Raw genomic sequence first — 23,476 nt, 5'->3', positions numbered from 1 at the left:
TTCCCGGCACATCGTGCCTCGACCTCCCGGTCGGCTTCGAGCTGGCGGCCTCCGAAGAATGCGGCTAAAACTTTTGCGATACTTTTGCGAGCTCTCGCAATACTTTTGCGAGCTCTCGCAAAAGTCCATCTTAATTTTTTTTTTCTCCCTAATTTTTTTTTTCTCCCATGTCCCCTGCGGGGCTCCGTACAAAACAAACTCGGGATCTCGCAAAACTTTTGCGAGATCTCGCAAAACAAACTCGGGATCACGCAAAAGATCCTGCTCCTTTTTGATAGCGTTTCAGTTGAAGGGTGCGGTGCTACGGTACGGGGCTCCATACGGTGCGGACATGGAGGAGGATTTAGAACATTTCTTGCGGTCAAGAGAGGTCCCACACGACGACATCATGCACATGCAACAAGACAAAGTACGTATAAACAACAAAGCATTAAACACCGCGGTTCAAAAGGCGAGTAACTTGTTGAAAAACCGAGGTCATATATGCAGGCCTTTAATGTTAATTCTTGTAAATATGTTCAGGTTCATTAAACATAACTCGTTAAGTGCACATATGTTTTGAAATTTCAAATCGTGTCCAAATTCATGGGCTGCATCCTCCCGAGGACTCGGGCTTCGTGGTCTACGTGGGCTGGGTCCTCAGAAGGTCGGGTAGGCCGGAAGTAAATGGCTGGGGAAATTGGACGGTCTAGCCTTCTGATTAGCGTCACCGCTGTCTCGGTGGAGTGTAATAAGCTCGTCCGTCTGCTCCTTTCTATCTAAAATATAAGACGACACTGGAGTAAATTCTCGACCATCTCACACTTCTGTTTAATCAGTTTTCTGTTTGACGTTGATTAAGCGGTGTAAAACCAAGGTGGAACCCACCTGGGGGATTAATAAAGTTTTATTTTATCGAATTTAATCTAATAACTTTAATCTCAGCCAAACCGATTTACTCACGAACAAATGAAACACTGAAAAAAGCCAAACATTAACATTTTTAGGTTGTCTAAGTGTTTTATATATTACGTTTAGCCTGAGTAGCAAAAGTCCGTGGTGATCTGAAAATAATATGCCGGGAGTTGTGCCGTTCTCGGCGGCTTTAGTGACCCTTGAGCTCTTGGCTACCTATCGAGCTGGTGGGTAACAGACATCAAGGAAAACGTCGAAGCACTTTTGTAAATATGCGATATCTTGATAAACCGAGCAGATATTTCAAGTTTATACACTCACGTTCTCCCCTGAAATATGTTAAAAGTTTATTTTGTGACCCAGAAAGATTAATAACGGTCATTTTAAAACTTATTAATGGCTGCCATTACCGGAAACTGGAGTTTGGCTGGGCCGCACTTTGAATTCTGGGATATGGTGTTCTTTGTATTACACCCCCTGGCATATGTTAATTTTGTTCTGGTTGTATACATGTTCTGTATACTGTTTCTTAATAAAGTTCAATAATTTAAAAAAAAAAAAATCGGTGAAAAGGAGGACGCATTTGTCCGCTGCATTCGGAGGAGTTTACGAATTTAAAATAGAATCTTTGTAGAGATTGCCATAATTGTTGTACATTTCTGTGCAAATTTAAAAAAAAAGGAGTCTATGAATTTGGATCGCATCGCTGTGACATAATCGGTCTACAAAAGCGTCCTCAGGAGGATGCAGCCCATGAATTTGGACAATGTGATAAATAAAGTTAAAAAAAAAAGAGGTTGCAGCCCATGAATTTGGATGTTGTTATCTGGCTGTGCCATTACCATGGTAACATGGACACCATGGCACCAAATACTTGGTGGAACTTACCTTACTTATACCTTACTAGCAAAATATTTTTTAGTAACGTAGTATATAAATATCTACTACTATTACTATACTAATACTAACACAGCAACAGTAAAGTAATAAGACAGAAGTTGACAGAGTAACTTTTGATAATGATCATGAACAGTGATTAAGAACTCTATTCTAATACAGTTAGTATTCCATGTGTGCCAGTGTGGCTTCCTAGAGTAAAAGTATATTAATAGCATTTCTCTAATGTTTTATGTCTGCAAGTGGATAAGGCAGTGCTGTTCGTCATGACTGATGGACAAATGGCAAAATACATAAGGACATATGGTGACAGAGTAGCTGTCCAGTCCTTCTGTCAACAAACTAAGTACAGCACAGATAAAGAGACTCTTCTGCAGAACCTAAGAGATAAAATTGCGACACGGAAAGTAAGATCAAAAACCAAAGGAATGCTGTGTGGTTCATCAGGTGTGTTCCACAAGCAAAGTGAAGGGATGGCAAGACAGAGAAATAAAATACTGCAGGAGAGAAGACCTGCAGAAAAATTGAAATCGGATGGCTTCATTTAAGCAGTAATGAATACCGTCAAGTGAGAACCAGAAATGGTGGAGGAACAAGACATGCAAGAAAGATGAAACACTGTTAACAGTTCAGTCCTCATCTGAAGAGGATTTTTCTGTCAGCATAACTGAAGAAGATTCACCGGTGACATTACTTGGATTTGACAGTGAGACAGATGATTTTGTCCCAGATCTACTTGAACATGGGGATTCATCTGACAGTGACACTGGCAAACAGGTTTGTTAAAATAAGAAAGTTATTATTACAAATAATGATCACTTTAAAGTTACTGTATTTTGTCGTGTTTAGTAGTGCTCGGTGGTAACATGCGACATTTTCTAATTTTGTTGTACTATTGTACTAGGTATGACTGTGCAACTGCAATAAAGAGTTGTCTTATTCAAGTGCTTTATGTACATCTACGAATATTTGCACTTCTGTAGGATGAAATTATTCCAGGAATTTGTTGTTGACTTGTGTGGTAAGGTACATTTAATACATCTGTGAAAGACTTACAGCTTTGTATTCATTGACATGTACAAAATGACTGGCTGCTGAAAAAATAATTGAATTATTTTCGTTTGTGTCTTGTGTTTGTTTTCTGGTTCACAGATTCACAATTTCCAGATGGAACACAATCCAAAAAAACTGAAATCACTCTGTGAGGCAGTGACAACACAAAGTCCAGAAAAATCCCATCATATGCATTCAACCCCAACAGACATTAAAAACACTGTCGTGGGACAGCGGCAGCAGACTGACTCAAGTGATCATGATTTCCCTGACCACTGCTCTGAAATTATTGATCTGACCAGTATAGTTCCTAACAAATCCTTCAAACTAGAGTCCCGGGACAAACTTCCAGAAGATTTGGAATTTTGTTTTCCACACATAGACGAAGCGGATACGGTTGTATGGAATCCTGAAGAGGATCTTGTCAGAGCAGATGGTGATGACACAGTCGTGATAACCCTGAATTATGTCAACAGTGAGGATCTCAGATCTCAGACCTGCAACTCAACACCTCAAAGACTAAGGAACTGGTTGTGGACTTCGGGAGGTCTAGAGCAGGTCCACTGCCGGTTCAGATAGAGGGGGAGGAGGTGGAGGTGGTCAACAAGTACAAGTACCTCGGGCTGTGGGTGGACAATAAACTGGACTGGTCATGCAACACAGAGTACCTGTATAAAAAAGCCCAAAGCCGACTGTACTTCCTCAGGAGGCTGAGGTCTTTTAACATCTGCAGGAAGCTCCTGAGGATGTTTTACCAGTCGGTGGTTGCTGGAGTACTTTTCTATGCTGTGGTGTGCTGGGGGAGCAGCACAGCAAAGAAGGACTCATCCAGGCTGGAGAAACTGATCAGGAGGGCTAGCTCTGTGGTCGGCATGAAGCTGGACACTCTGGTGACAGTGGCAGAGAAAAGGACATTAAAGAAACTGATGGACATTATGGACAATGCCAGGCATCCTCTGCACACGGCCATTAACCACCAGAAGAGTCTGTTCAGTGACAGGTTGCTTCTCCCAAAGACAAGAACTAACAGACTTAAAAACTCCTTTGTCCCACACGCCATCAGACTGTTTAACTCCTCTCTGGAGGGGAGAGGGAGGGGAGACAGGAGGACAAAGGAGGGGGGAACAACTAAGCTGTAGTGCCTCTTCACCTCACTGTGCAATACCTTTTGTGCAATACTTTTGTAAATAGTCAACGGTGCAATAGACTCAATACTTGAAATGTGCAATTCACTTGTATTTTTATTTTTATTCCTATTTATTCTATTTATCCCCTTCGTATATTTTATTTATATTGTCTCTGTATTTATATATATGTGTGTGTGTATAACTCTGTAACTTCTGTCGGTGCTGTGCTTTTTTGGAAATCGAATTTCCCAGAGGAACCCACCCGAGGGATTAATAAAGTTCTATCTTATCTTATCTTATCTTATCTTGGGTAAGACCATGGACAGTTGTGGTTGATATGGTTTAAGTGTGACAAAATATGGAAATTTATTAATAATCAAATTCAGTAACTTGCATAGTTCTGATTTTAAAAAAAGCTGATCATGCATTCCTGCTTGGACAAAATTTAAGTATGTGTGTTATTTTCTGTAATATTCTTTTAAAAGAAATAACTTACAGTACTGTGAAACAATTGCTCGATTTCTATTAATCAGAATTCATCTCTTGTTTGTTTAAAACTTGATTTTTTTTTGCAGCAATAATACAACATTTTAAGTAGTAAGAAGTACATCAAGATCTGATAAAAACCTGTGGAATTCCACTGTAATATGTCTTTTTACTCTTGTAAGTGAGACATGTAGGCTGAAAATAAAGAGGTGTATTTTTGTTCTATTTCTTAAGACCTATTGACATATTTTGCAGACTTTTTAAGAACATTCATGATTTAGAATAAGCCAAGGTAGAAGATTGAAGAAGAGTCTTCTAATCTTGAAGGGTTAAGGTGTCTGTTGTCAATTAATGCAATACATCCTTCTCAGAATGCTGACACAAATGGATTACCTATGGATGGTTTCCTGCTACCATTGTCTTCAGCTAATGGCTTGCCCACACCCCATATGCAGTCAATACAGGAGGAAGCACCCCAGATTGCACAGGTAAGATGGATCAATTCAGGCAACCATAAACACCTACCTTTACATACTGTAGAGATGCCAAAATTTCATGCTATTTTCTGAGGATATGGCAGTTTGTGGGTCCATTTGAATTAAAAGGATATTGTCAGTTGAGAGACAATTCCAGTGTTTTACATTAAGATAAGATTAAACAGGAAATTTAGTCTTGAAATCAAATTATTTACATAACACAGCAGTGAGACATTGTTTTGGTGTCACTATTGTGTTCTCTACCTATTTTGCACAGAAGTGAGTCTTCTCATACATGTAAAGAACACTTGTATAATTTTCTGTGAGGCATACAAGGACATCCATCAGGCCACAATATTAATGTTATAGATAAATCGTCAGTGCAACCATGGTTTGGGAATATACAGCCCACTAAAATTAGACAAATAAATTTCAAACTTTTTCAGAACATTGATATTGTGTAATCTGTACAATTCATTTGCATTTCTTATGGAATGTGCATGTTTTGTCTTTTACTCAGGACCATGGACTGAATTTCATCGCACAAGGTTTGCCTTTAGATTCAAGCAACCAACTTTCCCCATCAAATTCAGGAGACCCACAGAGCCCCCTACATGTATCAATTCACAGGATAAAAGTTGTTGATGATCTTTTGGCTGTATTTATGGACAGTCGCATTCTGAATGAGACTTTAAAGATGAACTTTGTAAATGAAAATGCTGTTGATGATGCTGGGGTGTCAAGGGAGGTTTACACTGCATTTTGGGAGCAATTTTTGGAACAGTGTGAAGGTGAAAATGAACGAGTTCCAAGGCTGAGGCCAGACTTTAGTGAGGCTGAATGGCAAGCTGTTGGGCAGATATGGGTGAAAGGCTTACTAGACCATGGTGTCTTTCCAGTGAGGCTGTCAAGGGCTTTCATTTTAGCTTGCATCCACGGAATGGACTCAGTTGATGTAGACATTCTGATTGCATTGTTTCTCAACTATCTCCCTCCTGTTGAGAGATCAGCTGTTGAGAAGGCGCTCCAAGGCACAATGGATGAAAATGATGAAGAGGACCTGCTTGACCTCTTTACAAGGATGGGTTCCCACTTCCTACCACCTAAGAACAACATGCAGCCTGCCATTGAAACAATGGCTCATAAGGCCATTCTCCAAGAGCCAAAGTATATAATGGATTGCTTCTCCACACCCATGGCACATCTGCAGCTAAAACTGGCAGACAAGGAAAGTGTGTTGTCTCTGTATGAGACAAAGAAGGCCACAGGCAAAAGACTAGTGCAGCTATTTCAAACAACAAAATTGATGCTGCCTCACGGAGAACAAATAACATTTAACCATCTTCAGCGTTATGTTAAAAACGCTGATGAAACCAAAGCTGAAAAAATCCTGCACTTCTGCACAGGATCTTCTGTGATATGTGTTGACAAAATTTTGGTGTGCTTTAATGCTGAAACTGGGCTCAACAGAAGGCCTGTTGCTCACACCTGTGGAGCTACCCTTGAAGTGCCATGCACTTACAGTTCTTATCCTGAATTTCGCACAGAGTTCAAGGTTCAAGGTTCTTTATTTGTCACATGCATAGTTATACAAGTATAACACACAGTGAAATGTAGCCTGACACGCTCCTCGACATGTGCAAAAAAATTGGGGGGGGGTGTAGAGGAAGAACATTATATATATATATATATATATATATATACAGTGGGGCAAAAAAGTATTTAGTCAGCCACCGATTGTGCAAGTTCCCCCACTTAAAATGATGACAGAGGTCAGTAATTTGCACCAGAGGTACACTTCAACTGTGAGAGACAGAATGTGAAAAAAAAATCCATGAATCCACATGGTAGGATTTGTAAAGAATTTATTCGTGAATCAGGGTGGAAAATAAGTATTTGGTCAATAACAAAAATACAACTCAATACTTTGTAACATAACCTTTGTTGGCAATAACAGAGGTCAAACGTTTACTATAGGTCTTTACCAGGTTTGCACACACAGTAGCTGGTATTTTGGCCCATTCCTCCATGCAGATCTTCTCGAGAGCAGTGATGTTTTGGGGCTGTCGCCGAGCAACACGGACTTTCAACTCCCGCCACAGATTTTCTATGGGGTTGAGGTCTGGAGACTGGCTAGGCCACTCCAGGACTTTCAAATGCTTCTTACGGAGCCACTCCTTTGTTGCCCGGGCGGTGTGTTTTGGATCATTGTCATGTTGGAAGACCCAGCCTCGTTTCATCTTCAAAGTTCTCACTGAGGGAAGGAGGTTTTGGCTCAAAATCTCACGATACATGGCCCCATTCATTCTGTCCTTAACACGGATCAGTCGTCCTGTCCCCTTGGCAGAAAAACAGCCCCATAGCATGATGTTTCCACCCCCATGCTTCACAGTAGGTATGGTGTTCTTGGGATGTAACTCAGTATTCTTCTTCCTCCAAACACGACGAGTTGAGTTTATACCAAAAAGTTCTACTTTGGTTTCATCTGACCACATGACATTCTCCCAATCCTCTGCTGTATCATCCATGTGCTCTCTGGCAAACTTCAGACGGGCCTGGACATGCACTGGCTTCAGCAGCGGAACACGTCTGGCACTGCGGGATTTGATTCCCTGCCGTTGTAGTGTGTTACTGATGGTGACCTTTGTTACTTTGGTCCCAGCTCTCTGCAGGTCATTCACCAGGTCCCCCCGTGTGGTTCTGGGATCTTTGCTCACCGTTCTCATGATCATTTTGACCCCACGGGATGAGATCTTGCGTGGAGCCCCAGATTGAGGGAGATTATCAGTGGTCTTGTATGTCTTCCATTTTCTGATGATTGCTCCCACAGTTGATTTTTCACACCAAGCTGCTTGCCTATTGTAGATTCACTCTTCCCAGTCTGGTGCAGGTCTACAATACTTTTCCTGGTGTCCTTCGAAAGCTCTTTGGTCTTGGCCATGGCGGAGTTTGGAGTCTGACTGTTTGAGGCTGTGGACAGGTGTCTTTTATACAGATGATGAGTTCAAACAGGTGCCATTCATACAGGTAACGAGTGGGGGACAGAAAAGCTTCTTACAGAAGACGTTACAGGTCTGTGAGAGCCAGAGATTTTCCTTGTTTGAGGTGACCAAATACTTATTTTCCACCCTAATTTATGAATAAATTCTTTACAAATCCTACCATGTGAATTCATGGATTTTTTTTTTCACATTCTGTCTCTTACAGTTGAAGTGTATCTCTGGTGCAAATTACTGACCTCTGTCATCATTTTAAGTGGGGGAACTTGCACAATCGGTGGCTGACTAAATACTTTTTTGCCCCACTGTATATGTAGTATATACATTGGGTGAATGTGCAGTAGTAGCAGCAAGCAGGTGAATTCTGCACATTAATATGAATAGACATCTGACTATTTTACAGGATAGACAATATGAACATATTTAAAATTAAAGGAATTGAAATGTACATTGTGCCTTGGTTTAGTGTCTGGAAGAGTCCTGTCTCAGTCAATTATAGATGATGTGAGCGGGCGGGTGTGTGTGTTTAGGGCACGGATGGCTTGGGGATAGAAGCTCCTCTTGAGTCTCTCTGTCCTTGCCCGGAAGATGCGGAACCTTCTACCAGATTGCAGAAGTTGGAACAGTTTGTTGCCAGGATGGGACGGGTCCTTCAGTATCTGCGCTGCTCTAGTCCGGCATCTCCTGGTGTAGGTGTCCTGAAGCGGGGGGAGAGCAATCCTGCAGCAGCAGCAGAGTTCGACAATGTCCTTTCCAGCAATTACTTTGAAATGGACATCATTTGAACTTGATGAGTGTACTAATGGTTACAGCTGTAATTGTTATTTGTATGATTATCCTTGAGTTCATAAATTCTGTCTTGTTTCATTTTGTCATTGAAGCATTTGATATATTCAGCCGTATAACAAGCAGTCACAAATTTAATTTTCTGATGGTTTAGTTGTATGTTAGGTCAGATTTCACAAGGACTCTTTATTGTTTAAAATTCTTTGAAAATGACCGCATCTTTAACTTCTGTTGAAAACAAGGTTTGTGTTTAGCGTTAGAGAGACATATCACATCAAAATTTGCTGTACACATTGTCATTGTTTTCTTTTACTCCTGCCATCAGCCAGAATAAAGGCTCTCTTTTGTTTTAAGTTCATTATCCTCTCTCTCTCCTTGTCTGCTTTTGGGTACGTTCTGTCAACACACCTGCATACCCCACAGTGACACACATTGGCTTGCTGTTTATCCATCTAGAATGTTTTGTTGTGAGTTGCCTAGTTTTGGGAGATATTAGCTGTAGAGATCTCTTCCTTGTTGAAAAACAACATGAAGCTACATAAGGTCTACATAAAGACATTGCTACTAAGCATTAAGTACCATGTGAAACAAGAGAAGGGTAGGCTTGTACAGTCAATATCTCTAAAATTGGGCAACTCACACTAAAACAATGTGGATTAAGGAATACTACAGCTAGCGAACAGAAAAATGTGTAAATTTGATTTTAGGGTGAAAAGTCCATTAATATTAGTAAAGAATGTCACTATGGTTGCGAAAGAAGTTATTGAAAGTTAATGATAAGATCCTGTTTACAAATTCTTAAAGCTGATGTGGCCTATAAACATCTTGTAACAATAAGTCCTATTTTCCCTTGATTAGCTTCCAAAATGTTTACTAGTTGTTTTGTTAAAAATCATATTGCCATCACAAGTTATTTTTTTTGAAAGGACTTTGCCATAATGTGACATACAGATGATTCACAATTCTTTATACCGTCTTATATAATTACAAATTAACAAGCAATGATAATCAGATTTAACAGTTTCTAGGATAAACAAGATTGTAGGCCAGGATTTCTAATTAGATTAAATAGTATATATTGTTAATTATAAAATATTGCTACATTTTTGACAGATTATGCACTTCTGACTACCCTTCTCTGAAATTAAAGTGCCTGGGAACACAGGCAGGCAGATGTTGTCGATATGCTTTTGTCATTTGCAATTTTTTAGTTGTCTGTACTACATAGTCCAAAAAAAAATTAGAAATTGATTAGATTTCAGTTTATTTGTCCGGTAGTTCAACAACACATATCATCCTTTCAGAAGTGGTGAGTTTTGCAAAAATAGCATTCGAATGTAACAGAACAGGTGGGTGCAAAGAATTTGTTATTCAGCTGATAAAATAAGCTTCAGATAAATTCAGTGACCAAAAAAGAATGTTTATATCTATTAGAAATTCTAAGAGTTCAAAAGGTCTCAATTTAGTTCTTTATTTTTTCAGTTTTGTTTAACCAACATTAAAAAAACTAAAGCTCTTCTGGAATCAGAATAAATAGTTAAAAAAAAGAAGCAAAAATGACATAAAATAATTATATTTTTAGTCAGAGAAACTTGAGTTCAGAAAAATGCCAAGGTGTCCCCTCTCAGATTATGATGCCCCTTAATACCATTTCATGTAGCCTGCCAATGTGACAGTTGGCGTTATGATATATATAAAGCAACAAGGCATAATAGCATATCTCTTCGATTTTAAACAGTATTCTAGCCAACATCAACAACTAAACATTCCCATCATTAACAAATAGAGATGGTGTAAATAAAAACTCAACTCAATTATTACAAAATACTCAACATAAACCACCATTATCTGAGTAAACACTGTACATTAAAACTCCTAACACATTAAATTAAGATGTGTCTTATGTTTTGATCCATGTATCAAGCCAAATACACAGTTAAAGTAATTCGAAGTAATACACATAGACATGGAACTTGATAACATTTGACAGAACATTACAATGTTTTTGTGCTAAAGAACACTCAGAATATCATTAACAGGCAGAGACTCCTCTTTATACTTTACTTCACTGACCCTCCTGGAACACAACAATAAATATTTCTATATAAGATATTCTCATAAATGACTGTGTACTAGAAAGCTTACAGTTTACAGTCTGTTTAACATCCAGAAGTTAGCTTTCGCACATATCACAGGTCAATTTTGAGTAATGTTCTCTGCTGCAGTGTATGCAATTTACACTAATGCCATGATGTTCTCTCTTAAATGCATGTACAAGTTCACAGCCTGATATGGGTCTGTTGGTGGAGTCAGATGGGACTCAGTCATGATGATATTGCACAGTTCATATACATCGGGGTCACATGGTTTGGTCAGTCGAAAAACACACTCAGTTTTACACATTTCAACATGTTCTTCTTCAGTGGGGCAAAGGAAGTCTCTTGTCCCGTAGAGCTCAGGTAATGTATACATTACATTAGGTCGACCACTGGGGATATTGATGTTTGTTGATGGCCTGATGGAGTGTGTATTCCAAACCTGTGCAGTGTCATCCAGCTCATCTGTTAAAAAGAATACAGAAATTTAAGAAATGCGATCGCATGTACGTATATACATATACGCGAATCACGATGAGACAACTCACTCACTGAGAGGAAGGTTTCTTATATTTATGCAATTTATTATTTTTAAACAATCGTGTGCATTTTTGTAATCATGTACTTTACCTAATGCCATCTGTACAAGTGTTTCACACACTAACTACGGTTACTGTTATGCTGTGATATCTTACATTAGTACTATTAGTCTTATTACTACCTGCTTGGCTCATCTACTCACCTCATAATAATCAATTTGTTTTATGTCACTGATCATTGTATTTTGTATTTGTAAGTTATTTTGATATCCCAATCAAAATAATTCCAAATTGTAAATAGTTAATATTATAGATAAGAAATTTTCATATGCCATGTCAACATAAACAACATAGATGTTAGGTCTGTGAAGGTTCTCAGTCATCCAGGTCATCGTAGTCAAAGGAGCTTGCAAAGAAAAGCGTCTGGACTTCTTTAAGTTGCTTGAAGACGTTTCACCTCTCAAGCTTCTTCAGTTCTAAGGTCAAATGGTGGAGAGTCCCAGATATAAACCTAGTGGGAGTAACCCCCCACAGAGGGACAAAAGGACCCCCTGATGATCCTCTAATCGCCTGAGCCAAGGTGTGAAACTGGGCCTGGGTCCCAATCAGCCAGTTTCGGGTGTCTTCATTGTGAAACCTGGCCCCACCTTATCATGCGAATTCCTGAGGTCAGATGGCCCAGGATGTGAGTGGGCGTTAAGGCGTCTGGGAAGGGATCTCAAAACTGGATTATAGATGGCAGAGAGTTGGTGTCGTAAAGCCCCGCCTCTGTTCAAAGATGGTCGCTCACAGTGGACATAGATGGCTTCTTTCACTCCTCTTTCAAACCATCTGTCCTCTCTGTCCAAAATGTGAACATTGGCATCCTTGAAAGAGTGTCCTTTATCCTTAAGATGCAGATGGACTGCTGAGTCTTGTCCTGTGGAGGTGGCTCTTCTGTGTTGTGCCATGCGCTTGTGAAGTGGCTGTTTGGTCTCTGCAATGTAGAGGTCTGAGGTTTTTAGTGAATGTGTTTGGTTTTGTAGTCCTGTAAACAAAGCATCACTTCTGAAGTGGATTAACAGGCTGGCCACAACTATAACATGTGTTTTATTCTCAGGAACATTATCCATGCTTGACTGCAATGTCTTCCCAGGCCTGGGGCAGGACTATCTGACAACCGAGGTCAATATGTTTTTGCTTCCTGTGCAGGAAAATGACGGGGAGGATAATTTGACCAAAGCAGGTTACCAGAGGTGGGACCAAGTCATTGTTTTGCAAGTCTCAAGTAAGTCTCAAGTCTTTATCCTCAAGTCTCAAGTCAAGTCTCAAGTAATGTCAGGCAAGTCAGAGTCGAGTCTCAAGTCACTGGTGTAAAAGTCCGAGTCAAGTCACAAGTCTGAAACTTTGAATTTCAAGTCCTTTCGAGTCTTTAAAAAAAAAAAAGAAAAAATAATGTTGCAGTTATGCTAAATGTAAATATTAGACCATGTAATTTTAAAATCTGTGTTTTTCTCAACACATGACAAAATAGTGAACTTAGAAAATATACACAAATTGTGAAATTGCACCTCTATAAAATGCAGCTCAATTAAACCTAGCTCCAAGAATAATTTTCACCGACAGTTCTGAGATAAGCTGCATGTTATTCTTGGATGCGGTTGTAGGACCAGCTTTAAAATCGCATGACAAAAATATCATACACATTAAAAAAACTGTATCACCAACGTAGCCTGGACAACATTTGCTAGTTAGATGAAGTCAGCTATCTCATCGTAGCATATTTATATGCATATTTATAATCATACGGTTCTTGGAGTGAGTGCACACACTCATGAAGTTTAGTAACTTCAGGTCACTGCAACAAGCCCAGGTACAGTTTACCGACGGATGGGTGCAGGACCTTGAAATGCACCGTGTAGAACGAAAGACCATCGTACGTATCATAAGTTTACCAGTCTCACAAATTGTCGTCATAAATACACATTCCTTAACCGTTTATTAATAGGACCTTTGAGCTCAACGGTAATTAATTAGTAGTGGAAATAATTTCTGGTAGCATCACAGAAATGTAGCAGTGACAATAATATTGTATGCTGTAATCGTACTGGGCAATTAGTGATACAAAAAACCTGTTTTATCCTGTGAATAAAAGTATATGTTTTTGTCAATGTACCATAATAACAGAAGCGAAACGCAATATTGTGTCAGGACAATTCACTATTTATGCACAATAAACACAGGAGCATAGCACGACAATTTCTGTTCAGCGCCAGACTTGCTTGTAACCTATATCACTAATTATGTTAAGAAAATGACGCATTAACTACAACAGCAGACTGACCTTTGTGGGAATGCTTGGAGCAGACTAACCTGTGAGCTGGAGTGTTCTGGGACGTTATATTTGATCTTTGAATGGCTGCGATCCAGGCCATCCGTCACCTCTTTGTTACTTCGGAAACATGGCTTGAACAATTTCTCTTCAACGACGTAATCCGATAACAACCGATCTCTTTACCCGTCAGCTTCTCGTGGCTGTCATGCGACCGGCTATTGCAGTTAATAATACAACAGCTTCTTGTGTTTCTTTTTATCGCTGTATAACTGATTTTAATTGAAAGCCTGCGTGCGCTAGTACCGCTTGCCACGAGTTCCCAGAATCCTTTGCGGTTCTACCCGTGAATGACGTCACATTTTCAATCTCTATATAATATGCATGTTAAATTTTATATTTGGGGTAAAATATCAAGTCTTTTCAAGTAAACCGGTTCAAGTCCAATTCAAGTCCCAAGTCATTGGTGTAAAAGTCCAAGTCAAGTCACAAGTCTTAGAACATTTTTTCAAGTCAAGTCTAAAGTCATAAAATTAATGACTCGAGTCTGACTCGAGTCCAAGTCATGTGACTCGAGTCCACACCTCTGCAGGTTACAAACATTTATTCTTCTCATAAGGTAAAACTCAAGTGACATCTCGTGTGTTGTGTGAAAAATAAATGAATCTTTGTACGTTGTTTAGGGTCAGGAACGTACCCACTGTTCTCTCTGCTCCCCGGCTATAGAGGACACCCGGCCTTTTCCACCATGGTTTCAAAACTCCGCAGCCAAATACTGGCCATGCCCCGCTGTCAGCTGTCACACACTATTCTCACTGAGAAAAACTGGTAAACATCATATCAGTACTATTTATTTATAAATGAATAATTATTTTATTCATATTCCACTATTCAAAAAGTGTAGGTGACTAATCCATGGTAAAAAAAAGTGAGACAACCAAGTAAATACATCCTGCACCCAGGGTGAGAATCAGTTTTATGTTTTAAACTGGTTTGCTCAACAAAGCCATCATAAATGTCATTGTTTTTGAACTCTCATAGAAACAGTTTTTAATCCCTGTGGAAGAAATGCAAAATATCTATTAGAGATGAGGGGTCTCTCTGCTTCCCTTTACTTTCAGTGACTACAACCTGCTGTCTTTTTGTTTTGTTTTTTGTAAACAACAGAAAATGAGCGCTGGTGGTTTGTTGTGAAATAGTTTTCTGAGGTGCAACTTGCTGCATGTACCTACAAGCACAAAACTTTCAGAGTAGTGAAAAATATTTCTTGCTGTGGGATATCAGGTTAATTTTTTTCTGAACATGCTTAAAACAATATCAATTGAAAATGAAATACTACAGTGAAAAGAAACATATTTCCATGCCATATAAAGAAAGTAAAAGTGTTAATAATTAAGGTTGGTGCAGAAATGCATAAAATCTTTGATTTTTTTCTTCTTTGTACTATGTCACTGTAATTTTGTGAAATCTTGAGACATTATTGGGATTTCGTTTAAGTTTATCCCTCTGTTTCCTGTCTTAACTTTCTTTGTTTTCACAGGTTTCACTATGCAGCTCGTATCTGGGATGGTGTGAAAAAGTCCTCGGCCCTCTCTGAATACAGTCGTCTGCTCTGCTGACACGTGTTTAACTGCTCTTATGTACAGTTTTATTTCACTGATCAGATCACACAAAGACAAAAGAAGTGCAGCTGAATGGGATGTTGAAAAAAAAAAAACATCACTGGGACATAAAATAAATATAATTATTCAGACTTTGAGTCCTGCTTGTTCTATAGTGTCCTGGGACTGTCCTCAGGAATTCTGATAGTTACAGATAAAGTTACAGCCTGTGCAGAGGTGGTGAGCGGGAAAAGAAAGTGTCTTCTCTCAGCACATGTCTAATAAAAATGCGAGAATAGTTTTTAAATTCAAGTCATTCTTGACTGTGTTTCAGTTTTGATGCACTGATACTTAACATGTTTTATAAGGTGAAAATACAGATTTCTGTCTTGTTATTACCTTTGTAAAAAGTATGGTAAAAATGAAAGAGAGAACTGGTGGGCCTGGTTTTTTAAAGATATATGTTGTATTGTAGAATGCATGTAGCATGCATCACAGTCAGTTTTTTTTTCATTCAGTGCCACTAGAGTGGTTGCATGGTTAAAACATACTCTGCTGACAACTGAAACAGTCACTGGTTATCAAAGAAAAAAAAAACAATTCACGTCCGTTCTAAAAGAAAATGATTTGCAGCCTAAATGCAGCCTAAACATATTTTAGCAATAGAATGAAACGACTTTAAAGAATATTCCATCAAATATATGATACAAAAATCAGCAATTTAATAACACTAAAACTTCAGCTATGAATAGAAGCATATATATAGCCACCTGTCATCAATACACTGATACAAAAATCAATAAGGCATTTTATTATCACTAAAACTTCAAACAAATAAACAAACTGGAACTAAACAGGTTTTTAAACTAGTTTTAATAGATATTATTCTTCCTCATACATATGTTGAGATTCAGGTATTCTATGTTATTCTATTTTAACTTTGGAGAATTCTAACTAATACCAATTTAATTATCTAGATATAGGTTCTATGAAGTCTATTCATATATACATATATGCTGTTTCAAAGGCTTGTTTTTGATAGTCAGGTTCTTTCATTGTCAAAGGAGGAGTTAAGGAGTGGTCACAGCAAGAAGACCACTTCCCCCCAATAAGAATTACTTATAAACTGAACAGAAACTAAACAGAAATTCACTTCTATCTGACCATCACACAATGCAGATCTTTGTGCTGATCCTTGGGATTGTGCTGCTCCCTAAAGGCAAGTTTTTGTTCAGTTATCTGTTCTTTAACATTTTTAAACCAGCAAGTTCTGTAATATTCAATGAAATGTTTTCTTTTTTAATGCTTTTACAACAAGTGTCATTACATCTTAGTAAAGGTTTGTCAATTCTACAAATGATTGCACTATTTATTGTACTGTTAGCCATCTATTTTTCAAACTGTTTTAGTGAATGTTTTAGAATATGTCCATGCATTGGAAGCAAGAGAAAGTTTACTTGTCTTTATCTTTGTTTTATCAGCCTGTGCTTTGAAATGTTACGAATGCATACCGGACCTCTCTGGAAGCTGCGCTCAGACAACAAAAGAATGTCCTTCCAACACTCAGTGTGCATCAGTCAGAATAGCTTCATACGCAGGTTTGATTTTGTATAGTTCTTATTTTATTCTTCTTTTAAACTGGTTCAGTTTTCAATGGTTCGTCTTTTTGTTGCAGGTGGTTCAAAACTGGTTGATATTAAAGGTAAAAGTTGTGCTGCGGCTGAGGAGTGTGTTCAGGCCTCAATCAACTTTGGAGGCGCCCGAACTCTAATTACCAGCAAGTGTTGCACCTCTGATCTTTGCAACTCTCAAGCTGCCCCTGGTAATTTCTATCATGCTTCTTGGTATTTTGAAATCTAATTTCCTGTTCTTGAAACTTAAAAAATAAAAAATCTTTTTATCAAATATGTTGAGAAATTTTAAAGTGGGTCAATCGTCGTATTTGCTTGAATAGATCAGGGCAAAATAATCAATCTGTGAAAATTTCCTGATTGAAAATTCTCAAACAAACATATTAGTAACATATTGTTTTCTGTTGGTTTTTTTTCCAAGCTGATGTTTTTGGCACACAGTTAAAATAAGCAGGGAAACAAATATTACAAATATTTCTGTATTCAACAGAGGGCAGCATCTCATCTCCAAATGGGAAAAAGTGCTTCCAATGTGTTGGAAACGATTGCACACAAACTCTAAACTGCAACGGAAATGAGGACCACTGCATCTCATCAGCAAGTAATATACCGACAGGATTCAGTGTCTGCATGTTTGTTCTTTTCTGCTCAGACAAATGTTCAGTTATTCCTTCCTTTCATTTCCTCAGTGACTGCAGAAGGACAAAAGGTGACTGTAAAGGGCTGCGCCTCCAAGCTGATTTGCTCAAGCACACAATCTCCACAGATCACAGGAATCACTCCAGCAGAAACCAGCTGCTGCCAGGGTGACCTCTGCAACAGTGCTGGGATGACAACTACATCACAGCCCAGTAGTACAACTGCTGGCACTACAGCTGTTGGCCGTCTGCTCTTTGTCACAACGCTGATCTCTCTGGTCTTGTTCTCTTAGCTGATGAAACAACAGCATCACATCCCAGCTTTTCATATGACTGTCACAATGTTTCCTCCCATTTCACCAGACCTTAAAAAATTATTGAAAATTTTGTAACTAAATATAATTTTCGGTTTGTGGAAAAAAATTAACGAATTAATTTCTTAAAATCCTATATGCATCTCTGTTTCCTTTAAGTCTCAAAATCATTTTGCACGCACATTTAAAGGTTATCGTAAGGAGTCAGTGAGACATTTTCCTGAATTAATAGAAAAGTAAAATACAAATATGGTGGATTTTGACAATTAAATTCAAATTTCAAATTCAAATTTTATTTGTCACACACACACAACCATACACAGTATGACATGGGGGTGAAATGCTTGTAGCTGTACAATGCCCGACCATTAAATGACAGAAGAAAAGTTCTACAATATTTACAATTTACTACAAAAATTTACAAATTAACTTAGGAATTTACAGTAAAGAATGTGCAAATAGCAGAAGAGATTATAAAGATAAGGATTATAAATTATAGGAATTATAGGATTATAGGAAATGTGTGGTGGTGCGTGTGGTGACGTGTGTGAGAGTCCAGTCTTATAGTGACGTGTTTGGGAGAGTCCAGTCCTACACCTGGTTCAGGCCCCGAATAGCCTGGGGGAAGAAGCTCCTCTTCATTCTCTCTGTTTTGGCCTTAATGGATCGGATTACATTTTTTATTTCTCTCCGATATCCGATCCAGTAATTTACGTCAGTATTGGACCGATACCGATACGCAATATCAGATCGGTCCATCTCTAGTAATAACCTCTCCATCTCTGGAGAAAACCCTTTCACGTGGTACTAAGAAGGCAGGGGTTTAAGGGTATCCCACAGAAAGCCTGTAAAGATTTGGATAGATGCACCTCTGCTTAGATTATATAGATTAGGTGTTGTTGTACCCCAGTTGTTTGGCACAACACACAAAAAGAGGTGAAAAAGGTGAATCTCCAACATGAGCAGAAGAATTTTGCAGGGATCCAATAGCACATACAGTGGTCCCTCACTGTTTCGCTGATTTTTTCTTTTTTGTTGCATTTTTTATTTATTTTTTTAAGTGCATTGTATTCTGCGTCCTGACTGGCTGTAGACAATTAGACCATTGTCAATCAATCTCGTGTTGTGTCTCCTGTACAGTACAGAATGCGTTCAGCTGGTCAAATTTACATAAAGCTTCGATCGCTAGCAGTGTGACTCTGACGTGCTGTACTGTATGTTTGTAAGTTTTCTCCCCAACAAACACAACAATGTCGGCAAAACATCGTCACCGGCGGGTGCCTTTGGTTTCCTTCTATAACACTGGACTTATTTTTCTACAAGACTTTGAGAGTGTTCAAACAAGAGAGAAAAGTGTGAAAATGTTCATGCCTGCCTGGGAAAAGTGTATAAAGTGTGTAGTGAGGGGTTTTACAGCCTTAAAACATCTATAATAATTGTAAAAAATAAAGTTGGCTACTTCATGGATTTCATCTATCAGTGACTCCTGCGATAAACCAGGGACCACTGTATATGGTCATTAATCACACCAGCACTCAAACCACTTTCTGAAACAGCAAGACTAATAATTTTCTTATCAGAGACATTACTCACTCTTAAATAAGCAAGCCTTGATACGTGCTTCATAAAAAACGTACTGGATTTCTCCACAAATGTTCAGTATGTCCCATCATTATTTATTTTCCTGTGTGCAGATCCCGTGGAGAAAACAATGTTGTGGTGAGCTGTTCAGGATTAATTCTAAAGTGTGTGAAGTGTGAAGTGGTTTGGATCTGTCAATGCCCTGTGGAATATCGCTCGCTATCATAATGAACAATAAGCTCATTTTTAACTTTGTTTCTTGAAAGGATATATTTTGCAAACTCTTGAGTCATGAGTTCTGTAGCTGCGTCTTTGGCTCAGTGAATTTGAATATCTTACTTTCACAGCTGTCTGTTGCTTATCTCTGCTCAGATATAGCGTTCTCATTTCTGGTTTTTTAATCAGTATAAAATGGTTTGTAAGGAACTTACAAAGCAGTTTCACCACTGAGCACCATATATGGTTAGTCTTTCTTTTACAGGCATTTATCAGAAATGCATCATCACTACCAGTATGAAGACAATGACTGCAGCGCTATTTGATCAGAATATGTTGTCTTTATATTGCTTGTTTTATGCTAGCATCTTCTTGCAATTGGGGCCTTCATTTGTTTCTCTATTTGGCTCCAGGAAGGAAACTATAAAATACTACAAGGTCAAATATCAACCATGGCTTTCGCTCTAGCATCCACATCACATAGACTATCTAGTCTTTTTATGCGGTACATGATCCCAGTTGTAGCAGAGTAACAAGCACATTACACATTTTAAGATTACTTTGATGCTTTTTTTTCTGATTTTGAAGTTTTCTCAGGTGTATGTTCAGGACAATTACTGGAAGCCACATTTCCTTACCCTTACCTCTAATGAATCTCTGTAGCCAATAAAGGCCCAAATACAGCTGCCCTCAGTTCTTATAACATACCAAAAGTTTGTCATGGCCTGAGGCATCTCATAGTAACGTGAAAGGTATCTTTCCGCATCCTTATGAGATGCTCCAGATTCCCATTTGAAAACAACCGAACGCTGCTCGCAGCAGTAACACACACTTGGAGCAGAGGCTCCTAACATTAACTCTATCCATAACTTTAACCTTAACCCTATCAGGTAGTGTTTTTCAAAGCGATTCATGATTAGAACAAAAAACACATTTACATGTATAGATTCATTCCAAACGGCTCTCATGCCTCCAAACGCATACTGATGACTTGTCACAGCATCGTTACCTGTTGGGATGAGAACGTGTTGTTTCCAAAGCACCACAAATTGGGGTGTCTGTAGCTCAGGTAGGAAACCTACTAATCAGAAAGTTGCTGGTTCAATCCCCCTCTGCTCCAGCCTGCATGCCAAATATCCTTGGGCAAGATACTAACCCCAAGTTGCTCTCCGATGCATCCATCGGGAGGATGAATGTGTATTAATGTTAGATAGAAAGCACTTACAGAGAGAAAAAAGAAGTGATTGGGTGAATGAGGCAAGTTGTAGAGAGTAGAAAGGTTTTATATAAGAACCAGTTCATTTTTATATTTCAGATTTATTTTCAGTTTTCTACTTTTTACATGTAAGATTGATGTACATGTATCACACCTAACTCGGTGACAGCAAATTTGAACAACTGTAATCATTTCTTTCCGGCATCTGAAATATTAGTTTAGTTTGGGGTTGTTGTTTTTTTTGTTTCCTTTTGGCTCCTGATATTAGTCAACTACTATTTGTCAATGTTGAATAACCTCTTTTTAGGTTTGATAGCATTTTTAGTAGATAATGGCAGATGGCTTGAGCATGAATTTAAGCTGCAGTTTGGGGAAGGTCACAGAGGGGACAGCCAGCGACTCCTAAGCTGTGCAGATCCCTGAGTGCTAATGAGAAATAAACAAATTGGAAAAAGGAGGGAGTGCGGGGCTCAAAAGCAAGAACATACAGCTTGTAGTGCTGAGTGAAAACAAATATGTTCAAATTATACATTTTCACAATTTATTATCAAATGGTCAGAATTTCAAAGTAGTTTTACATGACGCCATGGACCTCCATCTCTCTGGCTCAAAGACAAAGGCCAAGAGCAAGAAAAAAACAAGAGGATGCAATGACAGAAGAAGCTGTGTCAACACACAGCTTCGATGGAAATGATGATGCAGCTTCAATAAGTGGTGCAAAAGTTAAAATGAACGGTGCTCTGAGCTGAAACTGCTTTGCAGATCCCAAAATGTTGATTCTGAAAACGTTACATCCAGATGAAGAGAATCAAAGTTTTCGTTACATGGATGATTGAGCAGCGTTTGATTAAATGAACAATAACTGCTCTTATTTGAATAAAGGAAAAAAATGAGTACAACATAATATCTGAACAGAGATATAACATGTGCTAAATTAACATTCACTGAGCCAGCCACTTGTTTGCATGAGATCTGAGACACTGGAAGCAGCAAAACAGCTTGTAACATGTTGTTATGTTTGATTCAGGTGGACTAAAGAGTCTAATACGGGTAAACTATTAATGATATCAATAAATGAAAGACTGCAGTCCACTTTAGCTAACTAAAGATCCAGAGGAGGCAGAGCATTAACAAGAACACTGTCAGTGTCTGTGTGTCATGGTTCTGGGTCTTTGTCCCAGTTTTGTGTTGGTGGACTTTTGAATGTTGCTTCATCATTATTGTTGTGTTCTTATACTGACTGAAGTTTCCTAGTTTACTTTTCCTGCATTCGTGAATTTTCTGATTATTGTTTTTTTCTGTGTCTCCTGTGGATGTCAGTCTTGTTGTCACGTAACGTCTGTCATAGAGTTCGTCTCTGTGTTCTGTCCTCGGCGTCCCCTTAGTGTCCCCAGCCCGTCTTGTGTCTCCCTCTCTTTGTGTCTTAGTGCTGTCTCTGGGTTTTGTCTCCTTTACCTGTTTCCAGTGTCCCTCTCTTTGTGTGTTGTCCTTGTCTCCTCAGTCCGTCGTGTGTTCCCATGTTTGTTTATTTCCATCCTAGTGTCAAGCTCATGTGTCCTTATCTCAGTCTCTGTGTTCGTGCTACTTCTTGTCTTATTTTGATAATCCTAGTCTGTGTTCCCATGTTTGTCCACTCCCTGATCACCCCTCAGTGTATATACTGTATCTGTTTTCCTCTGTCCTTTGTCAGAGTGCCTGTTCACCTACCCCCTGTGTCTCCATATTCCCAGTGTTCAAGGTTTCCGAGTGTTTTCCCAGTTTAGGTTGTCGTGGTTGGTTCTGTTTGCTACTCAGCCAGAATAAACAGCTCGCTCTTTTTAAAAGTAGGCTCCAGGATGGATGATTGCATGTTCGCATGTCTTTATGCAACACTGAGTGTGCTGAACTAAAGGTAGGCCTAGTTTCATTTTCATGGTCATTATTATCAAGACAATGATTACGCCTTATTCTGATTATTTCTCCCTTTTGGAGGTGTAACGTTTACATGAGGGGTGTAGGAACATTTCCCCCTAAATATTTTTAGATACATTTTTGTTGAAGTCACAGTTTTTGTCGTATTGATGATGCAGCTAGAATAAGTGCTTTTAAATAAAAGAATAACCATTCAAAGTGCTCAGTGGTGAAACTGTAACTCTTTCAGAGTTTGACAGCTGGACAAGTGATGCCGTATTTAAAGAAACATGAGATGAGTGCAGCATATTATCTGAACAGAGATCATTCAATGAGCAAGAATAAACACTGAAAGAGAAACACTTCACTGTTGATTATCATATGAAGTCTAATGAAAGCTGTTAATCTGTTAATATCCTGTTAATCTGCAAATACAGAACATGCGACTTTAAAGCATCCAGCAAAGTGATAACTGTCCTCTGCCCACTAAGTAGTGACTCTACAAAAGATTATTTTCAATATCATCTTTATATTATATTTATATTATATTTAGTTATTCTCCAGCGCAACAATGTAAGGAGCTCTGTGATTGGTTAGGAAAGGACAGACTGGCCACCTGGATTTTTCTTCACTGCACATTGATCCATAGCTTTGCTCTGTAAAGGCTAACAAAGTGCTTTTGCTTTACAAAGACATTCAGCGTCGGTATTCACTCTTTTAAAATG

The 23,476-nt window shown here is 38.7% G+C and overlaps 2 protein-coding genes across 3 annotated transcripts; both read left to right on the top strand.

The window, feature by feature from the left end:
* The first annotated feature begins 285 nt into the window (after positions 1–285).
* Positions 286–9,040, top strand: LOC146547947 (uncharacterized). Of its 2 annotated transcripts, XM_085264898.1 has the most exons (5): positions 286–409; positions 2,944–3,333; positions 4,826–4,945; positions 5,454–6,488; positions 8,670–9,040. In XM_085264898.1, the coding sequence occupies exons 1-5, from the start codon at positions 332–334 to the stop codon at positions 8,715–8,717; spliced, it is 1,671 nt and encodes a 556-aa protein (XP_085121024.1). In that variant the 5' UTR covers positions 286–331; the 3' UTR covers positions 8,718–9,040. The 2 variants fall into 2 exon arrangements, with proteins under 2 accessions (XP_085121024.1, XP_085121025.1); XM_085264899.1 differs by lacking the exons at positions 286–409; positions 4,826–4,945 and having other exon boundaries at positions 3,034–3,332; positions 5,450–6,488.
* Positions 9,041–14,315: 5,275 nt separating this feature from the next.
* Positions 14,316–18,001, top strand: LOC146547946 (uncharacterized). Its single transcript, XM_085264315.1, has 6 exons — positions 14,316–14,492; positions 15,205–16,484; positions 16,747–16,863; positions 16,941–17,087; positions 17,387–17,497; positions 17,586–18,001. The coding sequence occupies exons 2-6, from the start codon at positions 16,439–16,441 to the stop codon at positions 17,825–17,827; spliced, it is 663 nt and encodes a 220-aa protein (XP_085120441.1). The 5' UTR covers positions 14,316–14,492; positions 15,205–16,438; the 3' UTR covers positions 17,828–18,001.
* The last annotated feature ends 5,475 nt before the right edge of the window (positions 18,002–23,476 follow it).

This window comes from Mchenga conophoros, linkage group LG23, assembly GCF_057382185.1.
Source record: "Mchenga conophoros isolate Kocher_MC1m ecotype Shallow Benthic linkage group LG23, M_conophoros_male_GT1.1, whole genome shotgun sequence".
Taxonomy (NCBI): domain Eukaryota; kingdom Metazoa; phylum Chordata; class Actinopteri; order Cichliformes; family Cichlidae; genus Mchenga; species Mchenga conophoros.
This window is presented reverse-complemented; position numbering and strand designations above follow the sequence as displayed.